General features: G+C 39.5%; 1 protein-coding gene across 1 annotated transcript in view; it reads right to left on the bottom strand.

The window, feature by feature from the left end:
- The window catches only part of LOC110393513 (regulating synaptic membrane exocytosis protein 2-like), a 285663-nt gene that overhangs the window by 155107 nt on the left and 114318 nt on the right, over positions 1 to 16238 (bottom strand). The window contains exon 5 of the mRNA XM_021386412.1: positions 7898 to 8823. Within this exon, the coding sequence (XP_021242087.1) occupies positions 7898 to 8823 (926 nt within the window). The remainder of the gene's footprint in view (positions 1 to 7897; positions 8824 to 16238) is intronic.

Raw genomic sequence — 16238 nt, 5'->3', positions numbered from 1 at the left:
ATAAATTTCCTGGCTTGCTGCAGTGTGTACCTGCTTGAAAGCTTCTGTGAGCAGTGGGGACAGACATAAGCATGGGAATATGAAGTCAGGAATTGGGAAAAAGGCTGACTTTCTGTGAAGGATATTGTTGGCTTCTGCCAGGTTTAAGTGACTGCAAATTTGAAACGTCATGCAGTAAATCCCTACAGATGCTGCAGATCACACCACTTCCCTTTATGTCCCATGTAACATACAAGCACCTGAATGGGAGAAGATTTGGCAAAAATACAACAAAGAATCTCATTGCTATTAGAAATATCCACGGTCTTTCTAGTTCTGCTATCATCTATGAATCTACAAAAAAAAAAATTAACTGTAGTAAGGAAAATTCTAGTATTTTAAAATATTGAGATACTTGTCATTCAATGAAAGTATTTTAAAAGCAGCAACAGCTTTATTACTCAAGCACACACATGGCGAAAAGTTTAATATTTCTTATCTGTTAATATTTCTTATCCTTACAGCTGAAATAGAGACCTGTGTTCAGAGGCTGGAAGAAAATATAAAAATAGGATTCTGAACTTCCAGTCAAACTCTTCATATACTAAAAACATGTTTTCCTTACAGAAGATGTAGAGGTCTTCATGAAAGAGGTCTTCTTTACAAATGCAAAACACATTTTCTTACACTGTAAATTTAAGAAAAATAATACAAAGAAAAAATGTAGCAAAGGCCTAAAATCTGAGTTTTAATAAAACACGTCAAACTTTTCTATGTTTTGTTTTTCTTATGACAACTCCAAATGTAATGTTTTGAAAGCTAAAATATCTCCGTACTGAAACTGAGTGGAATTTCAAAGCCTCTTCTTTTGTGTTTATGACAAGCATTGCAGCTCAGTCCTGAAATTTTGCCTTCTAGTGTAATTCCCATGTGTTCCATGGAAGTTAAGACTTTCAGGAACTCTCTAACCTGAATGAAGCAGATTTTAGAAACAATGACCTCATTCTGATCTAATTTTGCCCAGTGTAACTTAGACTTCAAAGCTGTTGAAGATGCAAGAAACTGGCACAAGTCAAATTGAAACCAGGTCCTCTATCTCTTAGACTTTAGACATGAGAGCTCTGTGACACTTTCCCACTTGTTTGGCAGCTCTGCTTACATAAGCCATACATTATTCTTGCAGCAGTACATAGAAAGCATGCTCTACTGCACTTTTTAACTTTGTGACAAGAGCATATTGCTTCTAAACAGACTGTGTTCTCTGTCCAAAACTAAACTCTTCTAGACTGAATTTAGTTTTGCAATAAACAAGGTCATGCAATCTGTTCCAGAAGGACATTTTTAATGTCTGTAATGAAAATGTGCTTATAAAAATTTATATTTTCATAAAAGAGCACAACACATCCAAGGTAAAGTTACATATCCATGCTTTCAATGCATTCAGTGGCAGTGAACAGCATATCAAGCACTGTCCTACGATTGCATGTTTCTATTCACACAACTTGTGCTTTGGAGCCTTCAGGGACTTGAAGTACGTAAGATCATTGGAGCCCACCTATCTACCCGCATGTTATGCACATGATTTCCTATGACAATAAATATGGGCATCCATCTAGCTATGAAGTTTTCATTAAAGGAAATAAAAGCAAACAGTATACTTCAGCACCTCTGTCACTGCCCATGCAAGCCGGTACCATGAGCAAGCAGCTGGCAGACAGCACACAAGGAGGCCTGAACTGATTATTTATAATTATTATTGATATATTATTAGTCCTATTTTATATCTTTATTTATATATTATATATATATTCTTTATATATTTATATATTTATTATTTATTTATAAAGGTGGTCAAGAAGGCCAGTGGCATCCTGGCTTGTATCAGAAATAGTGTTGCCAGGAGGAGCAGGGATGTCACATCTTTTGAGTACTGTGTTCAGTTTGGGGCCCCTCACTACAAGAAAGAAATGGAGGCCCTGGAGAGTGTCCAGAGAAGGGCAATGAAGCTGTGAGGGGTATGGAGCACAAGTCCTACGGGGAGTGGCTGAGGGAGCTGGGATTGTTCAGTCTGGAGGCTCAGGGGAGACCTTATTGCCTGCTAGAGCTGCCTGGAAAGAGGCTGTGGTGAGGTGGAGGTCAGCCTCTTCTCCCACATAACTGGTGATAAGACAAGAGGGAATGACCTCAATTTGGGCCAGGGGAGGTTCAGGTTGAGTGTCTGAGAAGAATCTTTTTTCTAAAAGAGCAGTCAAGCACTGAACAGGCTGCCCAGGGAGGTGGTGGAGTCTCCGTTCCTGGAGGTGTTAAAAAAAAATGTGTAGATGCGACTGATACTAAGGAACATGGTTTAGTGGACAATATTGGTGGTAGGTGGACAGTTGGACTAGATGATCTTAGAGGTCTTTTCCAACCTTAATGATTCTATGATTCTGTGTTTAGAGACAAATTTTGGGGGCCCTCCCAAGCCAGCTCTAAGTTCACCCTACAACAACAAACAGCAGGACAGTTCTTATCTTACAAACCATGTTTCTCAGGGCCTCAAGACTGAACTGACTGGACTGATACAGTTTTGAGAAAGAACTGGTGAATTTAACAATCTAGAACATTTAAAATCAGTCACCATTATCCTTCTGCTTAATGGATAAGGATTTGTTTCATTATCATTTAAAATGTACACTTTCAAGCACTAGCATTCCAGCAATTTTTTTTCCTCTAACATTTTGAGCTACTTTATTCTTCAATATCAAGGAAGAATAGAAAGATACCTGCTATTTTGGTCCAAAATACATGGTTATCTTCTTGGTTTTCTTCAGCAAAATCATAGAATGGTTTGGGTTGGAAGGGACCTTAAAGATCATCCAGTTCGAACCCCCTGCCATGGGCTGGGTTGCCACCTACTAGATCAGGCTACCCAGGGCACCATCATACATTTCCTATTAAAACTACACAGATGTGGAATCCTGCCCTGGAGATGAAGCCTGTCTGCTATCCCAGATCTCAGGACTGGCAACAGGTGTTGTTAAAGGAGATGCTGTCTGTGCAGCTTCACAGCCTGGTACGCAGAAAGAGTCCAGAAGGATTCCTTGAACAACTCTGACAAAACACGAATTGAGAATTGTTGATAGTGGGTAGTGAATAAGGCAGATGTCATCTGACAAATTAACAGTCAGTTATATCATTAAGGACACGTCTAATGCATATGAACACCTGCACAAAATTCAATCTACAAAGTATGCTTAATTTTGACACATTCTACGTTTCAAATAAATTTATAATCTTAATTACATCCTTTAATACTGTGTTTGTGCACCTTTCAAAGAATGAATGTGCCTGCCACACCACTGGCTCTTCCCTAACCTCCATCCTGCATGTCACTCCTTGCTCAGCTGCTTCTCAGCTCCTCCAGCTGCTGCTGCCTGATCAAAACACTTGTTCCTCATAAAGTCCTCATCTTTCTTTGCCAAAGCTCCCACGTCCAGCTCAGCCCTGGTTCTTCTTAGGGAACCTCCTTTTCCCAGCCACTCACTGTCTCTCCCATACAGCTGCTTTTGCTCTCAAGCTCACCTCAAGATCCTCTAACCAACAGCTCAGCAAGTTCCAGCTACCACTTATCCTCATTAAACCTATTCCTTCACTTCAGCTGTTCTTCTTAAACTGCAGACCTTAGGCCTGGCCTCCTTGAGCTGCTGGCTTTGTTCTCCCCTTTTCTCATTCAGCCTAGTTTTTCATCTCAATCCACTAGTCCCCAACCACCCAATGACATTTTATTTTGCAGTTCCTAAACTTACTCCCCTTTGTCTTCTCAGCTTCCTGACGCCTCCTGACTCCAATTCCAATATGTCAGCCCTCAGCCTAGTTTACGATCCCCATTTCCCAGTCCAAATATAGTCGCATTACAAAATCTATGCAGCTAGGAATGTAGCTCATCTTCTTCTACAGTTGACTTTCCCACTACAATATTCCTTCACCATGCTCACATTTCCCACAGCTGTCTGCTGTGTGCCATGCATCAGCTTTCTCTGCTTGCAGCTTTCCTCCCATCCCACACAGACAAGGGCAGGAGCACTCCAAGGCAATGCTTTCTGTAGCCACTACAAGAAACTCACACACACAAAAAAAAACTGTCTTTTCCCCTCCCTCAAAATAGCCAGATTAAGTTTTTTAAAGTTAAGGAAAAATTACCTTAAAGAAGACAGCTACTGCAAGGAGATCAGACCCAAATACTTCAAGTCACAGGCATTCACCATTACTGGCTGCTCTTCCCAGAGCTCTTAACCCAGCAGCTGGTCTCTGTGGACTTGTAAAATGAAATGGCTATCTTTGTTTCTTACACCTCAATCGTATGTGTCAATCTTTTTCCTTTTAGAGATGATAAGCTTAAATAGGCAAACTGCAACCCTCTTACAGGTTTATAACTATAATTTCATCCTATATTTTGGCACAATTCACAATTCTCAAATTGGTTTCTCAAAACCAATGTCAGGACTTTGTAAAACCTCAGATGTAGCTCACTGAACAGCTGCTCCTGCAGCTCAGGCTCAAACTGCTCCTCACAGCTGAACAGTTGTTAATATTTATTTGAGAGTCTGTGAAAAGATATGCACTCCATAAAGAAAGATATGGAGAACAAATTATTCTCTCCTTTTAAAGAACTCTTAATGAGCCATACATCCAAGATCTCATTCTGACGCTGCCATTCTTTAAGATTCCAGTGCCAAGTGTTTTGTGGTAGCCACTTTCTCCCTGGCCAAAGAGAGTGTGTGTGCAGCTGGGAAGGGCACTGGCAAATCCTCAGGGCTGGGCAGGTCAGTAGGGCAGAAGCCAAATGATCTGGGGGGGGAGAAGCCCACTCTTATAGGAGGAGGTGTTTAAGGTAATTAATTGCCGTCATATCAGTTAAGGAAGTAATGTATTGTAATACAAGGGAGACTGATGGGGTTTTTATAAGCTGGATTTTTTTTGGTAGTATTCAAGAAGAAATCACTTGCTTATATTGACTGAGCATGCAGGCTGCTTTACATGGTAACAAAAATGAGGAAAACAAGGTGGGACTTTGTGGGCCTACCTATAGCAGCAACAAAAGCTTCTTACCAGCAGACCTCTCCTTCCCTCACCTAGCAGAAGCCACAGCTTCCCAAATCCATTCACGCAAACACTTTTCAGGTGCTTCTGCATCAGAATGAAGAGCGAAAGATGCATGGATGGGGCTGATGTTGCTGTCTGGTGCCATGAGCAGGGCTGAAGCTGGGCCTGGCTGTGGGTACGGGTATGACTGCTGGGCCAGCTACTGCTCAGTGCATGGCCACTGCCTCTATCACTTCAGCAAGGCCAGAAACAGGCTGGAAGCAGGCACAGTCCAAAGCAGCCAGACCTTTCCCCCAGCTCATGCAATTGCTCTTTTCCTCTCTAAAAACAGAGCTGTTCTCCACACTGGTTGTAGTCACATGCCACCACTGGACCATGCTGACACAGCTGTGCTCTATGTAACATGAAAACTGCATTTGGTAATTCATTCAAGATCAACAAAACATAGAACAAGGCATTTTTCCTTTTTTTTTTTTTTTTTTTTTACTTTTTTCATTCCTTTCTCAAAGACATGCTTAATTTAGCTCCATTCACTGCCTGAGAAATCAGCACAGATATGATATTAACGATTGTTATCAATAACGATTTTTTTTTATAGTTAAAATGCAAGATTATCTAAGTGAGACTTCTAATTTAAGCCAGATCCTTATGATGATAGAGAATCTAACATTTTTGTATGGTGCGATTTATATACATGTTTGGTATATTACATAAACAAATATGAAAGCTGCTCTGAAAGTAATGCCTCTTTTATTATGTTGGCCCACAACAGAGGCAGATGTTGGTGGTATGGCCATAGAGGTTGAACCTTCCCACCAGTATTTTCTTACATTTTGTTTCTGTGCAACAGATGTCAACAGAGGGGCGGCCTGACATAGAAGCGTGTATTATTCATAGAATCACAGAATGGCTTGAGTAGGAAGGGACCTTAAAGCCCACACAGTTCTGACCTCCCTGCTGCAGGCACAGCTGCCTGCCAGTAGATCAGGCTGTCCAGGGGTCCATCCAGCCTGGCCATGAAGGCCTCCAGGGATGGGGCATCTACAGCTTCTCTAGGCATCCTGTGCCAGTGCTTCACTGCCCTCTGAGTAAAGAATTTCTGACATCTAACCTCAATTTCCTCTCTTTTAGTTTAAGGCCTTATATGAAACAAAGGTGTGTAACTGAATTCCTCCATGCAGAAAAAAAAAGGCACCCACTGATATTCATCAACACTTGCTGAACTTTTATGGAGACTAAACAGTGGATGTGAGCACAGTGAGGCAGTAGGTAGTGTGTTTCAGCAGAAGAAACAGTGACATGATAGATAAGCCATGTTCTAGATGACCTTGCAGATTTTTATGAGTGTAGCATACAGGCTCTTGTTCATCTCTGGTGAAAATGCAGTTAGTGGTGTTGACTGCGTTAAAAAATATATTGTTTTGTAGCTGAGAATTTTCCTCTATCACATAGTATTATTGTGCTCTTTGGAATTGTTGTAGTTTCCCGTGGAAATAACTAGGTGGCATTAGTTTCAGAGCAACCTACCTAATATATTGCCTGTATTATTTTGTATACTGTGTTTCTTATGGTCAATTTCATCAAACACCATTCCACATAGATTAATCTATTTTCCTCAAGGTTGTTATAAAGAATAAAATTGTGAACAGCCTGAAGTTCAGAGCTTCCCTCTCACAGGAAGACTAACTGTGTTGGGATTTAATCACAGCTTTATCATGAAGTGCATATAACTCTCTATTTGAACTCTGGGCCAAACTTCCTTCCATTCTATGCTGTCTTCCTCCTTACTTATCAGACCACGGTTGCTGCTATTAACACATGAAAATTGAGAGTAATTTCACTAGCTCCAATGACTTCTTTACTACAGAATTGATTTGATAGTAACCTTAATATCAAATAGTGAATTTTCTAATCCCAATCTACAATAGCAGATGAACTCTGAAAGGTCTTCTTCTCTCCCCATTCATACCATAAGCATTGCTATTAGGAGGCACAAACTATTCATGAGAATTAGCAAAGATGCAGGGGAATCATTTCAATTGAAAACAAGTTATAATTATCATATTACAGGCCAAGAGAATACATGGAGGTAAATGAATTAATACTGACTTGATTCAGTTCAAACTGATAGTTCACACTGCTTTCATATTTAAATCATACATTATCTTTGGATTGGTTGGGAATCATTTCAATTCATCTCAGATTTTCTTTCTGACAGTGAAACAACGCCTGTATCACAAATCCTAAAACGCACTAACACCCAAAGGCACCTCAGATCCACTGCACAAAAAAAAAAAGGAACCTCCATTTATGCAAATCAACTCAGGCACTTCAAATTTCTTTCAAAATTACACTTTTTTTTTTTTTAAGATCAGATGCTCTTTAACCCACAGCAGCCAACATGAAACTAGCATAACTAGAGCAAATTATGCAGAGCTTCATCTAAAAGAAACATGGTCACGCACCTACATTTAATCCAGATCAAATTTGCATTCATGTGTGATTCAGGAGTATACAAATCCGGTATTAATGGACATGAAAACATGGTCCTATATGACAGCCCAGCTTTAGATACTGTGTAGATTTAATTAATAGATTTTTCAATAGGCACATTTTTTCCTTAAATATAGCAAAATATTTCTAGTAGCTGGGATGTTCTTTTCCATGTAAATAAAAAATTAGAAAAACTCAACTCCATCACAACAAACTTAAGTCATATACGAAGGGCTGTAAATACATGTTTGCAACCAATTCTAATATGTAAAATAAATATAATGGACTGGAACCTGAACCACATCCATGTATATAATTAGTAAAAAATTAGAAATCTTACCTTTTTCACTAACACTCTCACTTTCAATCTCCACATCATCACAACTCGTGTACTCTGGAGTAGACGCCAATTCTTCTTCTGAGCTACTCAATGAAACCTGGCGCATTTTACCTCCCTTTTTTGTTTTATGAGGCTTTGGTGGTGGAGGTCTGACAGATTCAGACTGGTCTGAGCTGAGTGAATCATTCCGCAACATGGTCTCCATCTTTTCACGTTTCGTTTTCCGTACAGCAGAATTGGGATCCAAATGGTGTTGTTTCCTTAACGAATCAGAGCGCCTCATGTCCGGTCTTTCCAGAGGAATTGGACTCCTCCTAGGTGTAGGAGGGCTATGATTTGTGGTCCTCTGTCGATTGGGACTTGGTCCCTGAGCCTCTCGAGTTCTTTCCATAGAGTATGAACGCTGATTTTCCATGGCAGCTCTGCGCTCAGACACTGATCTTTGCCTTGATGGTCGTTCCATCCTCAGCATAGATATCCGGGAATCTTCCAACTCAGTATTTGCCAACGAGACATCACTATGTCTCCGTTCATGACGTGCTCGGGACACTTCAGCATGGATACGCATTTGTTCCTCATATGGCTGTGGCTTGACTGGATAACGAGCCAAATTAGGATCACTTCTGTATCGTGCCTGATATTCCTCTTCTCTCCTCTGCCTTTCATATTCCTCCCTGTTCTGTGCATCCTCCTCTTCTACCGGATACTCCTTGGAACGCCTGCGACTCCTCCTGTTGGAATCTCTATAATCACCCAGTTCAGGCTCTTCGTATAATTGAGGGCCACGCTGTGACCGCCTATCTGAATAATCTGATGGTGACCTGGGCATCGCACTGTCTGATGTAGCATACTGTGAATATTCGTCTCTCTCTTCCCTTTGGTCGTATCTTCTGTTCTGTTCTCTTGATATTGACGGGCTTCTTTTCCTAAACAATCATGACAAGAAATAAGAATTATGTCAATATTTCCTGTAGCATAAATATACATTTAATGTCAATTAAATGATACAAAGATCAGCTGATGGGGAAAAAATCCATTCACTGCATTTCTTCATGAATGTGCTCACACAATTTCTGTACTAAAATAAAGATCATATGTTTGTGGTGTATAGCTAAAATAAAAAACAGCTTTACAGGAGAAGTGTTAATACAACATCATAAAATATAGAATACAAATATTTACACTATTTTACAATCATAACTGCTTTACAAGTACCAAGATTTCATGAACTTTTGTACTCTTTACAGTGATAGAATTTGACCATATAATTCTATTTCAGAGGATTTCATAGTCACAACAGAAAATAAGGCTGGATGGATTACTACATTATTTTGATCTTTTAGCATCCATTATTGCTTAAAAACATACATGTCAGTTCCCATGAAACTATGATGTGTGCCAACGGCAGAAAGGAGGATGAAGATCCAGTGGCAGCAGTTGCCTAGCAAAGATCTTCAAACTCCTGCCTGACTTGACAGAAAAGTCCTTCCCGTCCCTACTTCTGGCAATAATATTAGTCCAAGCATTTCAGAAAGATAAACCAGCCAGATACCAAAATGAATCTCCTATATCACTTTTTGCCACAGACCATATCTAGCCATGGACCACTTCTGAGGATTCCAAGGATAACAAAACAAAAGAACTACCAACAGATATTCTTTCCAGACCACTGACAAATAATTGACTGGAGTCCACAACTTTATTATAGGCGATATCTTAACAGAGAACCTGCCCAAAATAAACATAAAAAATATTACATGTAATCCATGATATAGCATTGTTTGCTATTTGAATTGAATGGATCCATTAAATAAGGAGGAGTGATTCGTAAGAAAAACAGACTGGAACTTCAGATTGTGCCTTTATGAATCCTAAAAGGATGATGAGTGCTCAATATGCTACCACCAGATGTGTCCATCTTGGGACTCGGCACCCCAGATGAGGCTGAAGGAGTTACCTGTGAGAAACTGGAGCAAAGATTATTATCGTGTTATCAGCCGTCTGCTCTTAGATTTTGTTCTCTCTTTGCAATTAAGAACCCTCACAAATATCCACTGATCCTGATAGCAGGCAGCAACATGGAGATCCTGCCTAGTGTTGAGGCTAGGGAAAGAATAGCAAATACACAGCCTGCTGTTGCCACAGCTGTCATAGAAATGAAAGGCTCCAACTTAGTGAAGGGGAGAAGGAAAAGCAGGCCTTCATGGTACCCAGGAAAGCATGCAGAGAAGGCTCTGCATGCATGGGTAGGTACTATGAGAGAAACCACTCTTCTCACAGCCAAAAAAGAAAGACCGTCTCTGCTCATCAAGGGAAAGGCACAACTGCATGAGAGGAGAGCGTGCAGTGGGTGACTGGCCAGCTGGCATCCTGTCTTAGGTACCATATAGGGTCATTAAACTATGCGTGAAAGGTTTGGACCTAGTCCAGACCAGTAAACATTAAAGGACTTTAGCCTTATAAAGGCATCTGCAAATGAGGAAACTAATTCAATCTTGCAAAAGTGCAACTCCTCCTGAAGGTGAAGGATGACAACTACAATAAGCATCACTTGGATGCCTATTTGCTTATTATGAAGTTAAGACGTCCTATCTGTCTTAATAAAGTGTCATGTTTAGTACTAGCACAAATCATAACCTCTGCACATTTTACAAAAACTATGGCTTCTGCTACTGGGAAGTCAAGCCAAATTGTTCTCATATGACATAAACAGAGTTTCCTAAGTCTAAAACCAGAACAGCCAACAGGAACAGACAAGCAGGACAACACAACTGCCAGCATCATAAAGCTTGTAAAGACATATAAGTTTTCATTAAAACAACAGAGATTAGAGGGAGAAACTTACTTTAAGGAAGATATGTAACTTTCAGTTAATCAGTTTTCAGTCGATGAAAATATACCACTTCCCAAATTAATGTATTTCAACTGCAAAGTACAGACACCGCTGAAAATTTCTGTCATGCCTGGAACAAACGTGCTTAACTTCTCCTGTTCTCCACATTCGCAAAATCTTTCATCTCTACACAAATCCAATTGGAGTTGATGGCACTCAATTGATATGGGATCATCCATGTAGATTTCACTGCAAGATTGAGACATACGTGCATACAACTTGCACACACATTACCATGCTTTTAATATTAATGCTGTAGATAGTGAGTTTGTTTTACATGTGGAGTTGATGTATTTGCAGTCACAGATTTTTGCTTGTATTTGATCCTCCAAGACAGGAAAACCCTCAGAAATATGGCTTAGAAGAGTTCATAGTGAACTGTGTAACATACAAAACCACACACAATCCATTTTGACAAATCTCAGGTATGCTTTGGAGTATACAAAGCCTAGATGCTTTTCAGGATGAAATATACGCATACATATATTTGTAGCAATATAAATAACAGTATAGTTGGAATTGGTTTGACTCCATGTGGGAGATTATATATACACATATGGGTATGCATGTATACCTGACTATTTTACACAGTCCTAACAATGCAAAAAGTAGAGGACAAATCTCTGGAAACATTGCTGCGTAAATGTCATGGGAGAAATGTTTCCCAAGAGTGCAAAAGATGGAATTTCTGTATGAGTAAGAACACTAACTCTATACTTTCTGCTTACACAAATGTACTCCTATCAGGAAAACATACACTTTTTGGAACTGTTACAAGACTTCTAGAAAATTTACCTTTTTGCCCTAGCATGAGCTATGTTAATGAGAGGAGGATGTGCCAACAGAGCAGTGTTTTTATACCTCTTACACAAGCATCTTCCAACCACTTATGACAAGCAAACATTACCTTTCCTCGGTTTTGTTGCCAAGATGTGAATATAGAACAACAACTGTGGCTGACAGCAACGTAAAGACAAGCTGAGCCCTCAATCTACTCCAAACCTTTCATGGAAGAAATAGCCTTACACAGGTACGCTGCATGAGGCAACTATCTGGCTAAGAGAGGAAAAAGGACCTTCTGAAAACGCAACTTTGATCTTCAGAGAAAGCAGACTGACAGGTGAAGTCACTACGGTAATTCCTGGCCTATGCTGACTGGGACTTACACGCTTTCTTTCTAATTAATTTACTCCCTCCTGTAGAGATCTAACTTCACTCCAAGTATCAACTGCCAGAAGATGCAATTCCATCCAACAGAAACAAATTAACAGTATCCATGCACTGCTGGGCCAGAACCTTGCCAGCAAGAGAGTGCTTGTGCTGCCCAGCAGGCCTTGCACTGCAGGGCACTGCAACTTGCCACTGCTTTACTGGTCACGCAGCCCCCCCATAACCATTAGCACTCTTTTTCATTTTAAAAATGCCTGCAATGAACATGACTGTACAATGCACATGTACATTTGTAATGGCGTTATTAAATCATGGCAGGAGGCACAGTCCTCACAGAAACTTATGGTCAGTGACTGCTATTAAAAATCTGCTGTTATTTTTAGATCACACTAATTCTCACTCACCTTCACCTGCCTCTGTCTAATCCATTTCTCACCGTTAACTACCGCTAAAATACCTCAACAAAGGCATTCCACACCTCAGAGAGTGACTGCGCGTGTGCCCAGACACCCCAGCACGCAGCAGGCAGCAGAAGCCCTGGGTGCCGCAGCAGCCAGCACAGCTCACCCCACCACCCACTGCACACCCCTTGTCAGCAGGATTACCCCATACCTGAACAAGCTGCAGCACCTCAAGGCCACTGAGACCACTGTCCCTTCGAACCAATAATAAAACAAAATCTCTATTGTGGTTAGAAAAGCCTAGAACCTACACATCTCTCTTCGTCAGGCATAGTTCATAAAAATTCGCTTTTCAGATACGGAAACTGAAACTCATTTTCTCCTAGTTATCACTAATTATCATCATCTATTACCAGTACATGACATCTGGGCTTATAGCACATCTTTCTTAACCTTACGTCGGTGGACACCTCATTTGTACTGCACTACAGATGTCACTACAGAAAAGCAAGTAGCTTCACTGTAACCTGACATGCTCATGCAGTTAAATTATTCAGTCCCTCCCAAGCTACAGTAACGTTACCAGTACTTAAAATATGGCATAGAAGAATATAACACTGCTTTTCTTCATGGCCCTGATTTCAGTAACAGGACTAAATAGCCTAAAAATCTTTGACATTCATGTGTATTCTTCTCTGAAAAATCCACTTTTCTGCTTTGTTTTAGATTTGTTAAAAAAAAAAATACCAAGGAAAGGCAAGTTTCCATCACATTCCAAAAGCCATGGCTATTCAGAAACACTGCAATACAGAAAGTAAAAACTAGATCTTGGATCTTCCTGGCTACTATACTTCTTCTCAGGCTCATAGAAAACATACATGAACTGAAGAAAACTTTCAAGAAAACATCCTTTTAAAGACATGTCCAAACACAGTGGTTCCTAAAATCACCCTGGACATACCTAGGGTCAACTACAAAATTAGTAAGGCCTCAGTAGCCCAAACCAGCAACTTGAAAAATGAAATACTGGTCACCTACTTCCAAGACCTATTTTTTACTCACCAAACAATGCACTAATTTGGTCTCTTCTCCCTGTAAATTAGGGAAACGTAAAGTAGACTGGAAATTTAAAACTGAAGATATTGGCCCGCACATACTGTAATCTTCTCTTAACTCTTTTCAAAATGTGCTGCTTTCAGCACATGAAAAAATAACCCAGAGTAGGTAAAAATTCACATTTCCCACTGGAACTGTCATAAAAGCTATGCAAGAGACAGGGCCTTTTCTCAGAGCCCTCATCAAACACAGCAAGCCCAGCTTTGTCTCTAAATTCCTAGACTGCTCCTGTCAGGAAAACAACACCTGTGATCACATAAGAATAGCCCTGAACTTCTATAGCTTCAAGCATTCTATTCAACAGACAGACAGGCACTTATTTCAGAACAGCGACAGGGAGCACATAAAGCACCATCATGTCACCTCGCAAAGAAATTCCAAGGCTGCGAGAAGGTGAATTGAACACACTGCAGAACTTGCCTTGGAAACTCCTGAGTGTGCAAGAAAACTCCCTGTGCCCAAGTAAGATCCAGCCGCCCTTCCCAGGGAGAGATCTGTTCTTCCACTGCCAGGTGCTCTTCCGAAAGGATTTCCTCAGACTGCCTTTGCTCTGCTGAGGAATCTGCAAAATGTTTCCCTACTTTGGAAATGTTCACAGGAGACTAGCTATTGATTGGTATTGATTCATGATCATAGGTATTGATTCAACTTCTTTTCTCATTTTCAGCTTATGAACTTCTAGCTCTGGTTTTGCTGAGTCACCTTGTGCATGAGAAATCATTCTGCATACGCTCCAAGAGCAGCTGTGGCTCCAGCTTACTAAAAAACAGCTTTTTCTGACTTCTAAGCAGTTCCCATTTCTACCAAGATCTCTTTCTGCAGTTCTTCTACACTGTCTAGTTTTAAACTACATTGATCTTTTGATCCGTCTGTTCCCTTTCCTTAAGATATGCAACCAATGAACAACTTTCAAGTTCAAATGATTTAACAGCCTACTCGGATAAAAATAAAGGTATTTATCACATTTCTTGACCAATATACTTTTAAACAAGCTGCCCACAAGTACACTTAGCACTCAGATGTCTAAGCAATTCATTAAGTAATGTTTGTCTGAGACATTACTTCATTTCTCACTGCCTTACAAATTTTGTTTTATAGCAATCATATTCTGAACCACTAAAATACCATCCAGCAAAGTATCTCCAAACAATAATGAATTGCGTTTACTATAAAAACTATAAAATTTACTGAAGCATGAGAGTAACACTGCGGATGTTGATCTCCATTAGATTTTATCAGAAAACATTAGCTCACTGACTGCAGGCTGGTATCAAAGGGATGAAAGGGAATCTGTGGTAACAAAATCATTAACATAATGAAATTCACTACTGATAACATCTTTGCTTTAAACTTGACATGACTGCATAGACACATAAAGCAGTACAATTACTCCAGACCACATATTTCCTATACGAGTAATTCAGCACAAAATCAGCATTGCAACTAGGAAGGGCTGATTTCAGATTTTTTTTGTGAATAGGGTTTTAATGGGAAAAATAAGCAACCACTGAACAAAACTAGCAATTTTAAATATCCCTTGCTAATCTACAAATACTTAAGTAAAAGGTTATTTCACAGCTTTTTATTACACCAAGAACATCATGGGGAGGAAAATGGGACTACCAGTAGAAACACACTTGTTCTCCTTTATTATGAGCAGCCCTCACATCATGATCTGATTTTAGAGCAATAAAATGACTGTACTTGCATCTTACTGTTCATTCAGCTACACTCACAAATGCTTTCGTTTTACAGATAAAATGACAGGAGATTCTTCCTTACTTTACTTTTGAACATTTTCAGAATTAGTATTTTGCTCATGATCTCCAATGAATACAGTCATAGGAAACCTCTCACCTAATTTCTGTAAGATCTTTTTTTAAAAAAAGCAAATTATAAAAACAATGCTCAATGGGTACAATGTCTTTCTAGAATACTTGGTCAGAATATGCATTCTAGTGATCTGTCTCAGTAATGACACCAAAGAAATAACTTCCTGAAGAGTGGAATCAATTAACAGCTGTCATACAGCAGGATTCTAATGAATTTAAAACCTGAGGTGTTACAAGGATAGTAGGTCACAAATATTTAAGTAGAAGAATGAGTTAATACCACATGGAACTGTTACTAAAACAGGCTTAAAAAAATATAGAATACAAGTAAAATACAAAATGCCACATATTCTATCTTTATGAGAAGAAATCTAACTTTGCAAGAAATATTTCTAAACCACAGATAACATAATCTAATTTAAAATAATGATTTAAAATGTAAGATGTTATTAAAGATACCATTCTCAGATATCTGAAGCCTGACAGTTTTTCAGTACCTTCAATGAGTATTTTTGGCTAAAAATAAAAACATTTCCCTAATCATACCCAAGAGAACAAGAAACGCTGAGCATTCTGCATCATTCTCACACAACACATTCAGCACCTTTCTTCCCTGCTTTACCTTTTGATCAGCCACTGCACATCTGGGAAGAATGAAGCCTCGGGTTCATGAGAATACATCAATTTCTGTTCTGGCTATGTCCTTCATTTAATCCTCTGGGTTCAGCAAAATCATATTAAAAAAGTCTCTTAATTTTGAGACACCTCTTTTGAAATATACTTACAAACCCTTCCCTCCCTCCAAAATGCAATTACAAAATGTAAGGCATCTGGGAAAAAAAAAAAATGTAGCATATGAAACAGCAATTTAAGTCAGAGAGCTGACCCAATGGGAAGCTATTGAGAGCATGAGAGGAGTGTTATAGTTT

Source organism: Numida meleagris, chromosome 2, assembly GCF_002078875.1.
Source record: "Numida meleagris isolate 19003 breed g44 Domestic line chromosome 2, NumMel1.0, whole genome shotgun sequence".
Lineage (NCBI taxonomy): Eukaryota > Metazoa > Chordata > Aves > Galliformes > Numididae > Numida > Numida meleagris.
The sequence above is the reverse complement of the archived record's forward strand: the minus strand, read 5'-3'. Positions and strand labels throughout refer to the sequence as shown.